Source organism: Aulonocara sp. 'chitande type north' Nkhata Bay, linkage group LG15, assembly GCF_057382095.1.
Source record: "Aulonocara sp. 'chitande type north' Nkhata Bay isolate Kocher_YH1m ecotype deep benthic linkage group LG15, A_spYH_male_GT1.1, whole genome shotgun sequence".
Lineage (NCBI taxonomy): Eukaryota > Metazoa > Chordata > Actinopteri > Cichliformes > Cichlidae > Aulonocara > Aulonocara sp. 'chitande type north' Nkhata Bay.
Window position 1 is genome coordinate 3,832,861 of NC_141358.1, and position 16,016 is coordinate 3,848,876.

The 16,016-nt window shown below is 39.9% G+C and overlaps 2 protein-coding genes across 4 annotated transcripts; one reads left to right on the forward strand and one right to left on the reverse strand.

The window, feature by feature from the left end:
• Positions 1-57: 57 nt before the first annotated feature.
• Positions 58-1,421, reverse strand: ost4 (oligosaccharyltransferase complex subunit 4 (non-catalytic)). 2 transcript variants are annotated; one of them, XM_086265256.1, is made up of 3 exons: positions 1,417-1,421; positions 659-796; positions 58-186 (listed from the first exon to the last, which is right to left on the reverse strand). In XM_086265256.1, exon 2 carries the CDS (start codon positions 793-795, stop codon positions 682-684), a length of 114 nt encoding a protein of 37 aa, XP_086121382.1. In that variant the 5' UTR covers position 796; positions 1,417-1,421; the 3' UTR covers positions 58-186; positions 659-681. The 2 variants fall into 2 exon arrangements, with proteins under 2 accessions (XP_086121382.1, XP_086121383.1); XM_086265257.1 differs by having other exon boundaries at positions 650-796.
• selenoi (selenoprotein I) lies at positions 1,056-12,163 on the forward strand. 2 transcript variants are annotated; one of them, XM_086265254.1, is made up of 11 exons: positions 1,056-1,565; positions 1,720-1,999; positions 3,959-4,027; positions 4,435-4,543; positions 5,145-5,219; positions 8,230-8,492; positions 8,580-8,688; positions 8,777-8,825; positions 8,921-9,101; positions 10,497-10,676; positions 11,185-12,163. In XM_086265254.1, the coding sequence occupies exons 2-11, from the start codon at positions 1,943-1,945 to the stop codon at positions 11,290-11,292; spliced, it is 1,200 nt and encodes a 399-aa protein (XP_086121380.1). In that variant the 5' UTR covers positions 1,056-1,565; positions 1,720-1,942; the 3' UTR covers positions 11,293-12,163. The 2 variants fall into 2 exon arrangements, with proteins under 2 accessions (XP_086121380.1, XP_086121379.1); XM_086265253.1 differs by having other exon boundaries at positions 1,491-1,635.
• The last annotated feature ends 3,853 nt before the right edge of the window (positions 12,164-16,016 follow it).

Below are 16,016 nucleotides of genomic sequence, written 5' to 3' on the forward strand. Positions count from 1 at the left end.
CATAACAAATGTTTACATGTGTACAGAGCAGGTGAAAAAATTCAAAGACTGTAGAAATTCAAATTCAAACATGTTTATTAGAAAAAGAAAAAAGATCCTTGTGCAAACAGAAATTACACCTCTTAGAAAGAGGAGATGATGAGGGGGATGATGTAATCAAGGTGGTGGTTTTGACATCCATCTCGTCTGTGGGGAGGAAAAGAAAGCCTCAGTCGTTTCACAGTTGTTAAACCTTAAAATCCTGTTTGTTTGTAATTATTCCTCCAGATTTTTAGTAGTGCTCAGTGATCAGCCATGAACTAGGATGGAACAAATTAACTCTATATATGTAGCCCAATAACCTTTATTTCTGTGCATTTTCCTTTATTAATGACACTTACTGAAAACTGTAGAAGAGACTTTTCTTCAATAATAGAATAATGTAGCACTGGCAGCACCAAAATTATACTAACTAAATGTAAAAGCTGCCATACTATAAAACAGTTATAGATGGATTTGAGTCATGTTTTTTAATACATGGGGGTATACATAATAGAAACACAATAAAAAGAAAAACTGAAAGAACCTGCTTTTGTCCAATTTGTTATTTTATGATGATCAACATCAGAAATGACAATGTTAAAAGAAAAAAACGCAAACAGTGTCTGACCTCACTGACCTCTGCAGTCATACTGTACAACTCTACTCCTGCTTCTTGGGGTTATTCACAGCAACGTAGTGGTATAACACCACTAGCAGGAACAAGGAGACGCCAAGCATGTTGGCAAATATGGCCAGCTGCACGTCTGTCACCATTCTGCAAAAGGACACAGAGGCAAGATTAGGCAGGTGCTGGGGTGAAGAAAAAGTGTGTTACATCAGTGGGTAGTAGGAGAAGAGGCATTTTCAAAAGGTTAAAATAAAGTCATGTTTATTTTGTATATTCTGTGCTTATTTTTACAGCTTTGGCAGATATCTGAATGCATTTCAGGACCTTTCACCAGTTTCAAATAAATGTCATTCTCTTTCACTAGCGACTTGAAGGTAAGGCATGACAATTATGTCACAAATTAACACAGAAAGTTGGGAAAAAATGAAATAGTAGCGAGATCATGCACAACTTCATGTAATGTTACAATTAAGTGCCGACATTTTGCACGTTGCCGCAGTTTGCATATTAGGATTTTTATGTGAATCAACAGAGTGATAATAACAGATAGGAGTGATCGGATAGTTTCAAAATAATCCGCCAAATTATCATATTTTAGTAAAATTTCTAAGTGGACAATCAACGTAGCTTTAGCGATGCTAAGCATGCTAACTACTAACACCCCCACGAACTGAACTAAGTAAAATAAGTAACGTTTCATATTATATTTCAGCAAAATTACAAATTTTATCCAAGTGCAATCACGTTTACCAAATGTTATCACTCACATTTTCTGTTAAATTGCTTTTTAACTCCCGGTTCGAGCAATACTCCAGCTCTCCAACAGCAGGTAAGCGCAGTGACGTTTCTTCCGGTCAAAGAGGAAAGCCACGTCACATCTAGGAGCGCCATAGAAGCTGTTTGATTGATGGAGTTGGTGAGCAATTAACAGGAGTCAAAACTGTTTCCGGCACTTTAAAAGTTATTTTAGCATTCTTTTTTATCAGGTGAGACCACAATCACCATACCATAGTGGAAGAGGGACCCAGTCAACAGAATTTCATGGAATTTTGTGTGGTTTATTTTTTCAGGGTCCTCCAGGCCTGCGTGGCGGTAGTGAGCTACTGTTACCTTTAACCGGGAAGGGGGTTGCGCTCCGTAGGAGTGGCCCCTATGGTTCGACATCGCCTCACCCGGCGTAAACGAAGGCGGCCAAGCTAGATGGTACTTGAACACGGCAGCTAACATTGGAGATTTGCATTTCCAAAGGAAGAGATATTTAGTTATCTCGTCTTTGAGCCAGACCCTACCGCCATGGCTCTTTACGAATATGTCACTCAGGAGCAGCTTGCGGGCTTCGACAAATATAAGGTATGATTTATAGGTTACAATGGCATGCTAGCCGCTGAGCGGACAGGCTCTGTACGTTTAGCAGCTAGTTGTCACGATCTGCAGGGTGCTTCCCCTGAAAAATGTGTAAAGGTACTCAGAGTTTACGGAACGATACCGGATGTTTGCCATTTTTCCTGTTGAAAATAAAAGCCGCAAAGTAGCTCATCTCATATTCACCAATGGTACGTTTTTTGTTTGAAATTTCTGCTCGGAAGTGTCCTTATTTTCTGTATTTTACTTTACATTTGGTGCATATGCGCTAACAGCTAGCGACTCCTCTCTGCTTATGTTGTATTTGAATGGAGGCTTCTTTGCTTTGACAGCACAATTCAGAGACTTTATCTATTTCCTTTTTATTGGACTCCAGCTGTTAATATTTTTTTTATTTCAGCCACTGTAAGGAATAAAACTGCTAACGAACACCTGTAATGGTAGCGTGGAGAGGAAACCATTGAACTGGATCCAGTAGGATATGAGAAACAAAGAAGCACATTAAAAACGTCTAAATTAATTGTAAAAAATCCTGGGGTGTGCAACATTGTCTTTTGATGGGTTTTGAACGGAATCACACTTTGTGTTTGCCAACTAATAGCATTTTAGTTGTTAGTTAATTCCCATAAGGATGCGCTTCACTGGGCTATTACCAGTGCGCTCATCTGTAAGGGCATGGAAGTCATGGAGTATTTTAAGTAGTAAGTTGATCTTTGAATATCTTCATTTTGTTAACATGTGCTATAACATTACAACTTTTTCTATATGTTTTGCATTATTTCAGTCAAGTTTCTTCTTCCTTTGAAACCCTAGTGTGGGTACTCAGGCTCCTTCCTAATACCTCATGCTTTTAATGCTTCAGACTGAAGCAAAAGCAAGAGTCGTCATATATCTCTGATTGTCACAAGAAACCATTTTTTCCCAGTTTTTTCCTTGTAAGTGGCTTCCCCTGTCTAATAGCAGCCGTAACCCAAGCACTGGTTTCTAGCAGGCAGCAGAGAAGGACAAATGAGAGCAAATGAGGGGATTGTGGCTCTCCTTGAAAACAGAGGTTGCTTTCTCAAAAGGGGAATAAAGATGCATATAGATGAGCTTTAAGTGGGAAGAACACAAGAGCGTGGAGATTGCTCAGCTGATCAGTTCACTTTTTTTTCTGTCACTCCACTTCTCACATTCATTTGTAACAGGTCACAGACTGCAGGGCCACCTTAGTTGGTGTGAAAGTGACATACTTGTGTATCTGTTAATGCACACAGACTATGATTATAGTGCCTGTTTTTCCATGTATGGTTATAATTAATCACACAGGTGATTACACAAACAACCTATTATGTCATCACATATTATAATCATCATTATCTGCAGTGAACACGCTGTCAGTATTGCAGCAATAGATAAACATTTTCATATTAGGTTAGATAAATCATTGTGTAGGCTTGAGTGAGAGCACTGTGTAGTAAAATTAGCCTGTGTCCTTAGTTGGCTGTTGCAGTATTAAGTGCTGCACTGTATTCACAGTGAACTTGGAAAGTGAAGACTGGGGAGCCCAGCTTTTGTAAGAACAGTGTATTTAACAAAAACAAAGCAAAACAAAAAAACAATAGTTTTGTGTAGTCCCCTAAAAATGAAGATCCCACCCTTCTTCCAAGTATCTAAGAGTGACAGTGTGATCAAAGTCTATCGCAGGAGATGGGTGTGCCAAAGGATAGATATCAAAGATTCAATATCTACTCCTAATAGGAAAACCTACTAAAATAAAACACACAGTCCAATGCAATATAGCTTTTACATTGGGTCCTACAATGGAAAAAGGTGCACACTGCAATCAGTTTTATTCTTATTTAGTATCAAGACGGTCCAGTTAACAAGGCAGTTGCTTTGCTTTATCTGCAATGAAATGCAGAATTAAAGACCTGTTTGTGATCACACCTCTGTGCCTCTTTGCAGTACAGCGCAGTGGACTCGAATCCCCTGTCCATCTACGTCATGCATCCTTTCTGGAACCTTGTTGTGAAGGTGAGGAAGACCAGCTTAATGTGTCAGTTGCAGGCTACATCATTAATGAGATTTCCAGCCGTGTGCTGTGATACAGTAGCGAGGCGACCTGATGCATTACCAGCGCGCATTTTTCTGCCAGTGTCAGAACACATCAGTCACTGATTGTAATGGTTTGTTTTAGATTTGGGAGGATTTTTTGTTGTTGTTGTTTTTAATGCTGTCATTTAACCAGACAGTCATTTGAAAAGGTTCATATTAATATACATAAATCTTCTATTCAGCACTACTAATTAAATTCCAGTTATTCAATATGCCATTACTATGATGAGAAAACTGTGTGTGAGAGCTGAGTGCCATGATCATGAATTGTTGTTCTCACAGCCTCTGTTTTTTTGTTTTTTTTTCTCTCTCACTCTTCTCAACAGTTTCTACCCACATGGTTGGCACCAAACCTCATTACATTTACAGGCTTTATGTTCCTTGTGTTGAACTTCCTCATGTTGGCCTTCTACGACTTTGACTTCAATGCATCTTGTAGGTCATTCACTTTTTCCTTTTTCTTAAACTGGGGAGGGTTGCTCAGTTTGTTTTCCCTCAAACAGACTAGACGTGGGTTGAATCCATCGCTGTTGTCTAGAGTAGGAAGAGAGATTCAGGCATGTGCAAGTTTGTTTATGGAAGGCAAAGTCCAGCGATTGACTGCCTATGGTGGCTCATGGTAATCACTAACCCGTTACGTCATTAACACAGGCAACAACACCCAGGGAGCTGTTCCTGTTTACATGCCCAGACTACATCTCTGTATTGCAAATAAGATACTTTGCTCTGGCGTGTCTGCTGTCCAATCTAAGTGGTTACCTTATACACACATAAATGAAACACTCATGGACAAAAGGCTGACCTCTACAGTCAATAAGAGGGCCGGTCAGGATTTTATCTGTCAGTACTGAGCTCTTAGAGGAATAGCTAATCCAAACAGTGCACACATATTAACAGTTGTCCTAAAATATTGACTTTTTTAGATTGGATAACATTGGTCTAGTGAGTGGAATCAGTAATGTGGAAAATTACTCTAGTCTAAGTTTTTCATGATCTCCGTGTGTCGTGCCATATACTCACAATGTTTGTTTCTCAGCTGCAGGATACCAACACGTGCCTAGTTGGGTCTGGGTTGCAGCGGGGATCTTCAACTTCTTAGCCTATACACTTGGTGAGTTCTGACCTCTGCAACTCCATGTGGCTTGTTTTTATTTTTATTGTACATTTTTTTCCCCCTTCTTACTCATGGGAAGTAGAGAAACTCACAGGGAAGTGCAGTGCCCCTCGAAAGCTTAAAGGCCCCTATTCTGTTTTTGTTTCGGATGCTTACTTTATAGAATGAGGCACGCAGACACCTGTTTTTCTGGATTGTTTATATGCACTCATGTTACATCTCATAGCATTACATTTTCATTTTTTAGAAGTATCTCTAACTGAAATCATAAAAGTTATCAGACTATTTGTAACTTGAATCAGATAAAGCTGCACTTGTCTGTCTAAAGCTATGCATGACATCCTGGAGGTATGTGTATGAAATATAAGGGACCAACCACCAATGCAACAACATTATAAGAGTAAATATATTGCACTCCCAATTCTGATATCTATATATTTTATTTAAAAAAACAAAACTTGAAGGAAAGCATATTTGAAATAAAATTGTTGTCTGATATTCAGTATGATGTGTGGTTGTCAAGGCTGAAAAAAAGAGACGTATCTTCTGACAAGTAGCAAGGTGGGGGAAATCCAGGCTGGAAAATGTCATTGGGGAAATAGGTTTCAGTACATATGGCTGCCCACTTAATAGCTATAACATAAGTACAGTGGTCCCTCGCTATAATGCGGTTCACCTTTCACGGTCTTGCTGTTTCGCTGATTTTTTGTGTGTGCAATTTTGCATGCTTTTAAAAAAACAACCAACAACACATTTTTAAACAGCGCATTGTGTAATGTGTTCTGATTGGCTGTAGACCACTGTCAATCAATCTCGTGCCGTGTCTCTTGTACAGTACAGAACACGTTCAGCTTGTAAAATTTATCTAAATCTTTGATCGCTAGCGGTGTGACTCTGAAGTGCTGTATTGTATGTTTGTAAGTTTTCTCCAACAAACAAAAAAATGTCGATGAAACGTTTCGCACCGTCAAAGGCAATCACGGGTGCCTTTGGTGTTATTCTGTAACACTGGACTTATTTTTACTTTTAGAGTGTTTAAACCATAAAGAAAAGTGGGAAAATGTTCATGCCTGTCAGAGTAAAGTGTAGAAAGTGTGTAGTGAGGGGTTTTACAGGCATAAAACATCTATAATAATTGTAAAAAAAAAAAGTTAGCTACTTAGTGGATTTCACCTACCGTGGGTTATTTTTAGAACGTAAGTACCGCGATAAACGAGGGACCACTGTAATTGCCTTTTGTTAAATTCTCCCAATTCTGTTTGGTCTTTGGGCTGAAGGAAGGACAATACTCGGTGTATAAATGCTCAATCAACAATCGTTTATTCCGTACAATTCAACACTTTATGAGCCGAGACCATCCGGAGGAGAGATGAGCGCGGGAAGGTGTCCGCCTGATCTTGAAGTGTCTGAGCGTTCCACACATTTATGTTATGACCTTGGCTTCCTGTGCAGTATGTTCTGTTCTTTTCTAATCAGACAAATAAGGTGATGACTCTCTGAAAACAGTATTTCTTATAACTCAGCAGAATAATGCATCATAAAACAATATCATTCATTCACAATAAATGAGCAGTCTAATGTAATACAAATCAGTTTAATAACTGTGACAGTTATCACCTCTTCAGGAGAATAATGCAAACTAAAACTACATAATGATTTCACAATCTTTAATTAGGGGTCTAACGTGGCATAAGATAATATAATAATCTCACACTTTGAAGCAGCTTCATTCCCTGACTGTAGAGAAGGGTCACACTGCAGCATCCTGAAACGTAAGCCATTCCTGCTAGACTGCAGAGTTAGGTTAGAGTTGAATCCTCTCTCCGTTTCTTCTGTTTGTCCTGAACACCATTAGTGAATGACTGATAGGGCTGTTCGATATAACGATATGTATCGGATGACGATATAAAAACGTCTATCGTTTCATTTTACGCTATTGTTTGTTTCGTGGTGTCACAAAATAAACTTTACGGCAATATTTTTCATCATTTTGATGGTCACTGTAGTGGCTATATTAATTTCTTAAAGTTCTCTCTTTCTCTTATATTTAATATAACCACACTACGGACGGACAAGCGCTTGTTTTTATGCGTTGTTGTTAGCAACAAGGACCGTAAAATCACCGCGTGTCCACTTGTTTATTTTCCACATAAACGTTTCACAATAAAGCTCAAGATCCTGTTGAGACTTTTCAAAATAAACTGAATCACGTGAAAGATGCAGAGTATTTACGGATGAGAAGCAAAAAAGAGCCGCCAGGTGCTAAAAAATAAACCTTAGACTCAAACGTTAGAGCAGGCTTTTCCCCGCAGCACGCCATGTAATAAATACTCACAAAGAAAACGGCGGCTGTTACAACTTATGTCTAAAAATGTATCGTTTCATGCATCGGTTAAAACATTCGACTCCAGGTACACGACGCCCAGCTGGAAACACTTCACGCAAGTCGAGCTGCCCGAGATTCACAGAATTTACAGGAAATGTTACATTTTTGTGATTTATATCGTTATCGGACGATAAAATTCTTATATCGGGATATGAGATTTTGGTCATATCACACAGCCCTAATGACTGATGACCTCAGTAATCACTGCGTGTAACATTAAATGTGAACGTTTAGACATGAACAAAGCCTCTTATCTCTGGGCATACTTTCAGTTTTGACTTTCTCATTGCAGTTTATGATAAATATCTTTTTATAATTGTCTGTTGCTCTCCCACTGACATGATCTGTGTTAGTTATACTGATCCCTTCTTATCTATCCTTCCGTCATACTCTGTGAACCATTAAAGTGAAGCAACCGTGATGTTTCATGTGAGGCTGTGCTCCTGAGTGAACTGAATGAAGCCCAGCTGTGTTGGTGTAACAGTGAAGTGGGAAGTAGGAATGTTGCTCCCTTTGAACAGTTATGCTCAGCCTTAGCTGAGCAGAGATGTCATCATATATACATATCCCCATAAACTTGTACTGTATGTGCTGATCTGTGTCTGTCTGTGCTTTTTATAGATGGTGTTGATGGCAAACAGGCACGTCGCACCAACTCTTCCACACCGCTAGGGGAGCTTTTTGACCACGGTCTGGACAGCTGGGCCTGTGTCTTCTTTGTGGCCACTGTATACTCTATATTTGGGCGTGCGGAGAGTGGTGTTGGTGTGGTCACACTTTTTTACATACTGTGGGTGGTGCTGTTCTCCTTCATACTGTCCCATTGGGAGAAATATAACACTGGCATCTTGTTTCTGCCTTGGGGATATGATATCAGCCAAGTGGTAAGTTTTTGGGCATTTGGTTGATTGACAGTGTGAGACACTACTCTAGACTTCTAAACATCTGTCTTGTGTCCTGTCTCCTTGCAGACAATCTCCCTTGTTTACTTGGTTACTGCTGCTGTGGGTGTGGAAACCTGGTACCAGCCAGTTATTTTTCACCTTCTCTACAGAGACCTCTTCACCTTTATGATCATTGGTGAGCTGTGTTTAATTACTCAGTTACTGAATATGTTCATTCATTAGCCAAAGCAGTGAAACTGAAACTAATTTCTGCTGATTTCCAGCTTGTTCCTTCACTGTGACCTTACCTATGAGCCTCTACAACGTCCTCAAGTAAGCACAACTTATATCAGTTTAGATCATATTTTCTTTTTTCTCTTGCCTTTGCTAATTCTGTTCTTAACTGTTTTCCCACGGTGCTTTTGCAGGGGTTACAGGAATAACACACTGAAGCACAGCAGCCTGTATGAAGGTTTACTGCCTTTCCTCTCGCCGTTTCTTCTGTTTGTCCTGTCCACCATTTGGGTGATCTACTCTCCATCCAACATCCTGGTGCTGCAGCCCAGGATCTTCTACCTCATGGTGGGGACAGCTTTTGCCAACGTCACGGTAAGTGTGTGATTTTTCTTTTTCTTTTTTTTTCTTTTGTGTTGTTTTTTTCCTTCATCTCTGCAATGTAGTTTCCTCAGTCAGAATTTCTCACTAGAATTTCAAACTCTGTACTGATACCCAGGAAAATACTTGATACCATTTTCTATACCAAAGATTTCATTTGTGTTTTTTCAACTTGTCAAAGATAGATTACAATAGTCCTGGTCCATGCACATGTATTCAGCTACAGTCCTGTTTATTTCATATGCTTCTGGTGACTTGGCTGGGTGATGTGAGGAAAATGTAATATCGTGATATTTTTCGGCTATATCGCGATACACAATATACATCGCAATATGTCTTGAAACCCAGTGCCCCCGAACCAGTGCCCCCGAACCAGTGCCCCCGAATCAGATTGCAGAGTTTAAAACGGTCTTAATTTTGCAGTGGATGACTTTTGAGCTGGTGGAAAGTTTTCTTGGTACTGCTACCTTTTGCGGCAGTAGTTTTACGGCATGTTTTGCAAATTACAGCATTATGTTCAACATCCTCCCACTATCACCATATTTTTCCTTATCTGCTGGTATATAGACACGCATGCTCAGCACAGTGCGCGGGTAGAACATTTTCTGGTTGGGGGGGGGGGGGGTTAATGATGCATTCGCAGCATGTGGGAGAAAAGAAAATTTAGAGTGAGTTACATTCAGACAGCTTAATAATTCCATGGCGACTTATACTGGATGGTTACAATAAAGCCATTTTAACCATCGTACGTGGAAAAACTTGAGATACATCGAGTTTATTCGATGTATCGCCCACCCCTACTTGGCACCGTATTTTTCTTTCTAAAATGAGTTGTTAAGGTGGCCTGCCACTGTTTCTGTTTAGCTGCTGGTGAACTTCAACTCAGGACTTTTCAACTTCAGTGTGAGACTTTAGGAGCAACACAACACTTTTTAGACCCTTATTGTGTTTTTCTGTTAAGTAATGCTGTCTGTTAACCTCACAGAGGGGCAAGACTAATAGCATTTGCTGCCTAACTCCCACAATAATGTTATCCTTTTATCAAGTAGCCACAGTTACTAGCTGTTGCCTTAGCCATCTGTTAAGTTATGGTTTAATGTGACTGTTAAAACAGTATATAGGCTAACAGTAATGTGTATGTCAGCCTGGTTAACATTTATGTTTAATACTTGAGTGTTGGTGAAACAGTAGCTTTACTGACCTCATGGAATTCCTCAGAAATAGAAGGGCGTCGGTCTGTAAGATGCTGAGTATCTATTTTAGAAAATCAAAAAACAAACGGGTACTATCGTGTTTTTGGAAATCAAAACATGCCATACATATTACTTTTGATGAAGTACATAGTTAATGCTTTTTCACGTGTTTTTTGTGAATGTGTTTGTCTTTCAGTGTAAGTTGATTGTGTGTCAAATGAGTAACACACGCTGCCAGCCACTGAGCATACTGTTACTGCCCATGACAGCGGTGGTGGTGTTAGCCATCACCAGGGTCTTCACCAACGAGACGCTTCTGCTTTATTTGTGGACAGCTGCTGTCGTATTAGCGCACATACACTACGGCGTGTCTGTGGTAAGAGCACATATGCAAAGAACATGTTTGATTCCCTGCTGTGCAAAGAGGCTGCAGCTGTTCCAAAGACAAAGATGTGTTTGTTGCTGTAGCTCTGCCTTTATCCTGATTACCAGCACTGCAGCAGTGCCAGTAACACGCAGCCAACTGAGGCTAAGAAGACACTTAAAAAGCCCCCCAAAACAGTGATTGTGTTCATTTAGATCAAAACTTATAGACGTTAAACCACCAAATTCCAAAAGGTCTTCATTTATGTAGCCATTTTATACATAATACATCTTACTGCATGGCCTGTATAGCTGTAATGAATAATGCTTCTGTCCTATATGATTTAACTTGGAGAGAAAATGTGCATGTTAAAGAGCAATGGCCCAAAACCTGAACCCTGAGGAGACCAGTAATTTTCGTGTTCCTAAACTTTGCATTCAATGCAAAACTGAACTGAAACAGAATATATGAAGGCCTTTGAATTTGAATTAACTGCTGTTTTTACCTTTTTCGTTGCTAGGTAAAACAGCTCAGTAACCACTTCAACATCTTTGCCTTCTCCCTCAAGAAGCCCAACAGCGACTGACAGGAGGAGGAACGAATCGGCTTGAAAGGAGCAGAGGTTTAAGCTTCTCTCCTCCTCTGCTTACCGACACTTCACTTTCATCACCGCGGAAACTGCATCCCCTCCATCCATGACAACACTGCAAGTGGAAAGGACTAGGGTTTTCTTTTTCCAGTGTCTTCAAAAACACACAGTCACTCTGAGCACGCACGCTCACACTTCCCCTAACCTATCCACCAACCAAACTCTGGTGTCGGCGGTGTGGTGGGCCCAGGGGCTCTGGCTTCCGTCACTGATGATTGGCCAACTTGGTTGAGCCAATGAGGTGCAATTGTTTCCTACGGAAATGTGCTTCAGTCGCGAGGACAGGAGCCCAGACGAGCCATGCAAAGATAAACACTCGCATCGTTTGTTCTGCTATCTTTCGTGAGGGCCCTCATTGTCCCAGCGCAGTGCCCAGACCGCCCCCCTCTTATATTGTCCATAACAAGTCAATGCCTAACCCTTAACCGCACACGTTTCTACTCCAGGCCTCCACCTCACACAGCCTGTCTTCTAAGTTCCGACTCAAAGTGAGGAAAGGCAGAAATTCCCCTCACTTATAAGATAGATGTACAAGCTAATTGACACAGGAAGATGCATTATTCTGTTTTAATGCAGATGAATAAATACTTTGTGGCAGATATTTGATTATAGACACAGCCACAAACACACACACGTGTACTCTTAAAAGTATTATGAATGTATCGTATGCCTTGGGGAAATGCCATTTCAGTTTTATTATATTAACAGGAATGCCTCAAGTAGTGTTGTTCTTGAACGTGACCAAACCATCAAACTCTGGCCACATGTGGCTCCACAGCTGGGTCCAGTGTTTAAGGTTCTGTCACCTTTTTTTTTTAATGAGATGACTTATATATATATATATATATATATATATATATATATATATATATATATATATATATATATATATATATATATATATATGTATGTATGTGTCAGGGGGATTTGGGGCATCCTTTTTTTCTAACTTAAATGAAACTGTAAAACATTGTACAAATTTCCCTCTGAAGTTCACTGTCTGCGCTGTCGTCTTAGAACAGAGTTGACTATAGAGCAAACCCAGGTGACTTTTACTAACTTTCCACTTTGACCTCTGAGCACTGGCTTCCCAACTCTACCTACTATCTGAGGTGTCGTGTCTTCATGCTGATTCGTTCTTTTCTTCTTCTTTTTTTTTAAACACTTTTTTTAAAACTGTGTTTTGGTTGTAGTTTTTAACATTTTTTAACATACATCACGTCTTTTGGGGAGGGGTTTGATTCAACTGTTGCTATGGCAATGGTGTGTGGTAAAGTTGCGCAGCACTTGAATGAAGAGTGGGTCCAAAAACCGCTAACGGAGCGGGCTCACTCTGAGGGAACAAGTCGTCGCACGGGACACCGCGAACTCCACAGCACCGCCTGGCTCCGTGGTCCCTCCTCGCACTGATACTGTCAGCGCCTCTATTTTTGTTTTTTCTCAGCAGTGTGTCTGATAACTTCTCGTTGCTTTTTCCGGTCCTGTAAAACACTGTTCCTCTCTTGTGATTGTAACTATGGATCCAGTGTGATAGCCATTCAGTCATGGCCTCGGTACTTGGATTTTCATCAAACTGGTTTTTAAAGCATGCCGAGAGAAGAGGGGCAGGCTTGTTGTAGTTCAGCTCAGGTTGTTAGTTTCACCAGTTTGAGCTTCACCGTTTTTGAAAACCAGCCAAACCAGAAGAAAACCAGTATGTATGTAAAGTTCTTGTTTACTTGGGGTACCTCAGTCTTTATTGAAAGGTGGGACAGGAAGAACCAATAAGCTGAAAATAAAAGGACAAAACTCAACACTGAATAAGAATTATAGGAAAACCTTGGACTGGGCTCAGGAACAGTCAGGCCGGTCAGGAGTTAATGTTTGTTTGTTATCTGACTGAATACGATTTACAGTCATAGTAAGCATCATCTCTTTATACAGTCTTCTTTATTTTAAGGATACATAGGTAACATGCACTGGGGATATATAAACAACGCTGGTATCATCTCTGCAGTTTTACCACTTGTGCAGAAGTTTTGTACGTAAACTGTTACTGAGCATCACTGAACACTGAGACCACAACACAACCTAGTTACTGTCCCTGTATGGCTGGGAGGAACATGGACAGCTAAGTAGGTGATTGTGATTCGCAGTACCTGTTTTTCAGTCATTATCGCATTATAACAGTTGACACTGATAGGACAGTTTTTGTTTTAATAAATGATGTTTATGGAGCCCCGCTTCATGAAGTAGATTGTAGTAATATGGCAACAACTGTGACTGATTTAAGCCCGGCACAGTGAGCTAACTGTGTCTCTGGTGGGTTTGTGCACTGTCTGGGTATGTACAGCTCCATGAGTACATGTCTGTTTAAGTATGGGTGTATACGCTGTATGTGTGAATATCTCTGTAAATACATATTATTATTTCTTCTTCCTTTTTTTTTTTTTTTTTAAACTAAGTGGGATTGTTGACTGTCTGACAGTTCGTGATGGGGTGTGATGCCAGTCAGCAGCACAAAACACAAAATGGTCTATGGAACAGTGTTTAAATGTGTCAATGTTAAGGTTTTTTGGTTTTGTTTGTTTGTTTTTAACAATTGTAGGATTTTATTTTTTTTTATGTGTGCTGCTTTACCAGCTGATGAGATCACCTCCAGGTCTTTGGGATCCTGTGGAAAGGAGCAGTAGGATTTCCTCTCCAGGTTGCAGACACTACAAACTCAATCCAAACAGGGAATTCATATCAGAGAAAATGTTATCTGGGATTTTTTAAAATTATTATTTAAAGAAGGAAACAAAAAATTGTCATGCTGCTTCCTTAGCAAGTCTTAACCACCCACCCTCAGATGAACCAAGCTGTTGTATAATGCTGCTCTGGCAAACGCTCCAGAGCCTCAGTGTGGCTTCTTGTGATGTTGTACTTAACCAGTAGAAGAAGGACTGTACGGAAACAAATAAAAATAGATTTCTTTAACATTTTGCTGTTGACTGAGGTTTGAACTTCAGGGCTTGGAAGCCTGTCATTTCTTAAGTGTCCTCCTGAGGGTAGCAGAGAGCAGCATTCACTCACCTCGTGTAGTAAGAGTGCTGCACTGTGATTACATACAGCACTATGTTATTAGCTGCATGCAGAATATTCAGAGAAACTTTCCACAGTATCCCGACTGTTGTCTTTGAAGCTTTTGGGTGTCAGCGCAAATTTGATTGGTTAAAAGCAGTGAATATTACAGCTGACCCATCTAACAGATTTGAGCAGCACCTCATACACTGTTGTTTTAATATATGTGCCAATCCTCTTTGCACACAGTAGTGTGCAAGAGTCTCAGACCACCGGTCATTTCTTTATATTTTGTTAGGAAAATGGAAATAGTTGCTATGATTTATTGAAGCAAAAAAAGACTTTGTACAATTTTAATGAGCTTGGAACTCAATATTTGGTGTGAGTGCTTTTTTTTCTTCACCAGTCGAGCCTTCTTGTCTTTTGTTTAAGTATTCAGGAATAGTTCTCCAGGCTTCTTGAAGGACATTCAAAGCTCTTCTTTGGACGTTTCTGCCTTTTGGTCTGTTCTCTGTCAAAATGCTCCCACACTGCTTCAGCAATGCTGAGGTCCGGGCTCTGGTGGAGGCCAATCCATGTCTCACAATGTTCCACTGTGTGTTTTTCAATCAAGATGCTTTTAGTGCATTGGCAGCGTGTTTGGGATCATTGTCATGCTGAAAAATGAAGGAACTGGCAATCAGTCTTTGCAGAACGTATTGTATGGTGGAACAAAGTGACATGTTTTCTTAAAGACATGACTTTCAGATGCTGTAGATATCTTTTTAGGCGTAGCAGTCATTTAGTGCTCCAGTTGTCCAGTTCCCTGAACTTTTTAAGGGCAAACTGCACACTCCAATTTTCACAACTTAGGGTAGTATATATTGTAACTTTAGAAAAATATATCTGCATTTCATAGTATATATTATCAGAAATGGGAAGCACTTGACCTTTGCAACAGATCTAATCTGACAAAAAAAAAAATACACTACTAAAATTGATAATTACTGATATTCAAGTGTCTTATGCTAAAATAAGAAAATATAAATAAAAATCTAACAAGACCTCAGCTGTAGAAAAATGCTTCCATTATTGCGCCACATTAAAATGAGCATTTTACCACATCGTTTATTTCAGTTTCACTCATTTAAATAATGAAATTGCTTTAAAATGGAATATACTGTTGAACCTATTTACACGAACGGAAGAAGCTACTTTTAGTCGCTCCCTTTGTCGCAAGGGGTCACCACAGCACATGCGTGGCAGATTTTTATACCACATGCTTTTTTTTGACACAACGCCCAAGAAATCTGCATCTCCTCCTTGGATTAAACCAGCGATCGGTCGCTTGACAGGCAGATGTGTAAATCGCTACACTGCTGAGTCACATGTGGAAAGAAAAATAGTGAAACTAAAAGTTAAGAAGTGGAATGAACTAATATGTGGATTAAATCATCCACAGTTTTGCCCATGCAATGAATTCAACATGTCTGCAGCTGTTCTCCAGTCAAACTGTGGTCGAATGAACTCCGACAATCTGCAACACAATTACATTTGAGTGGAATAAGGAAAACAATTAAACATACCCTGGTTAATACCTGGGAGCTATGCTGTTCAAGTGAGTTCAATTCATTGCACATTTCTAGCGCTGTGTGTGCCTCAGAGATGAAATATCAAAGGTA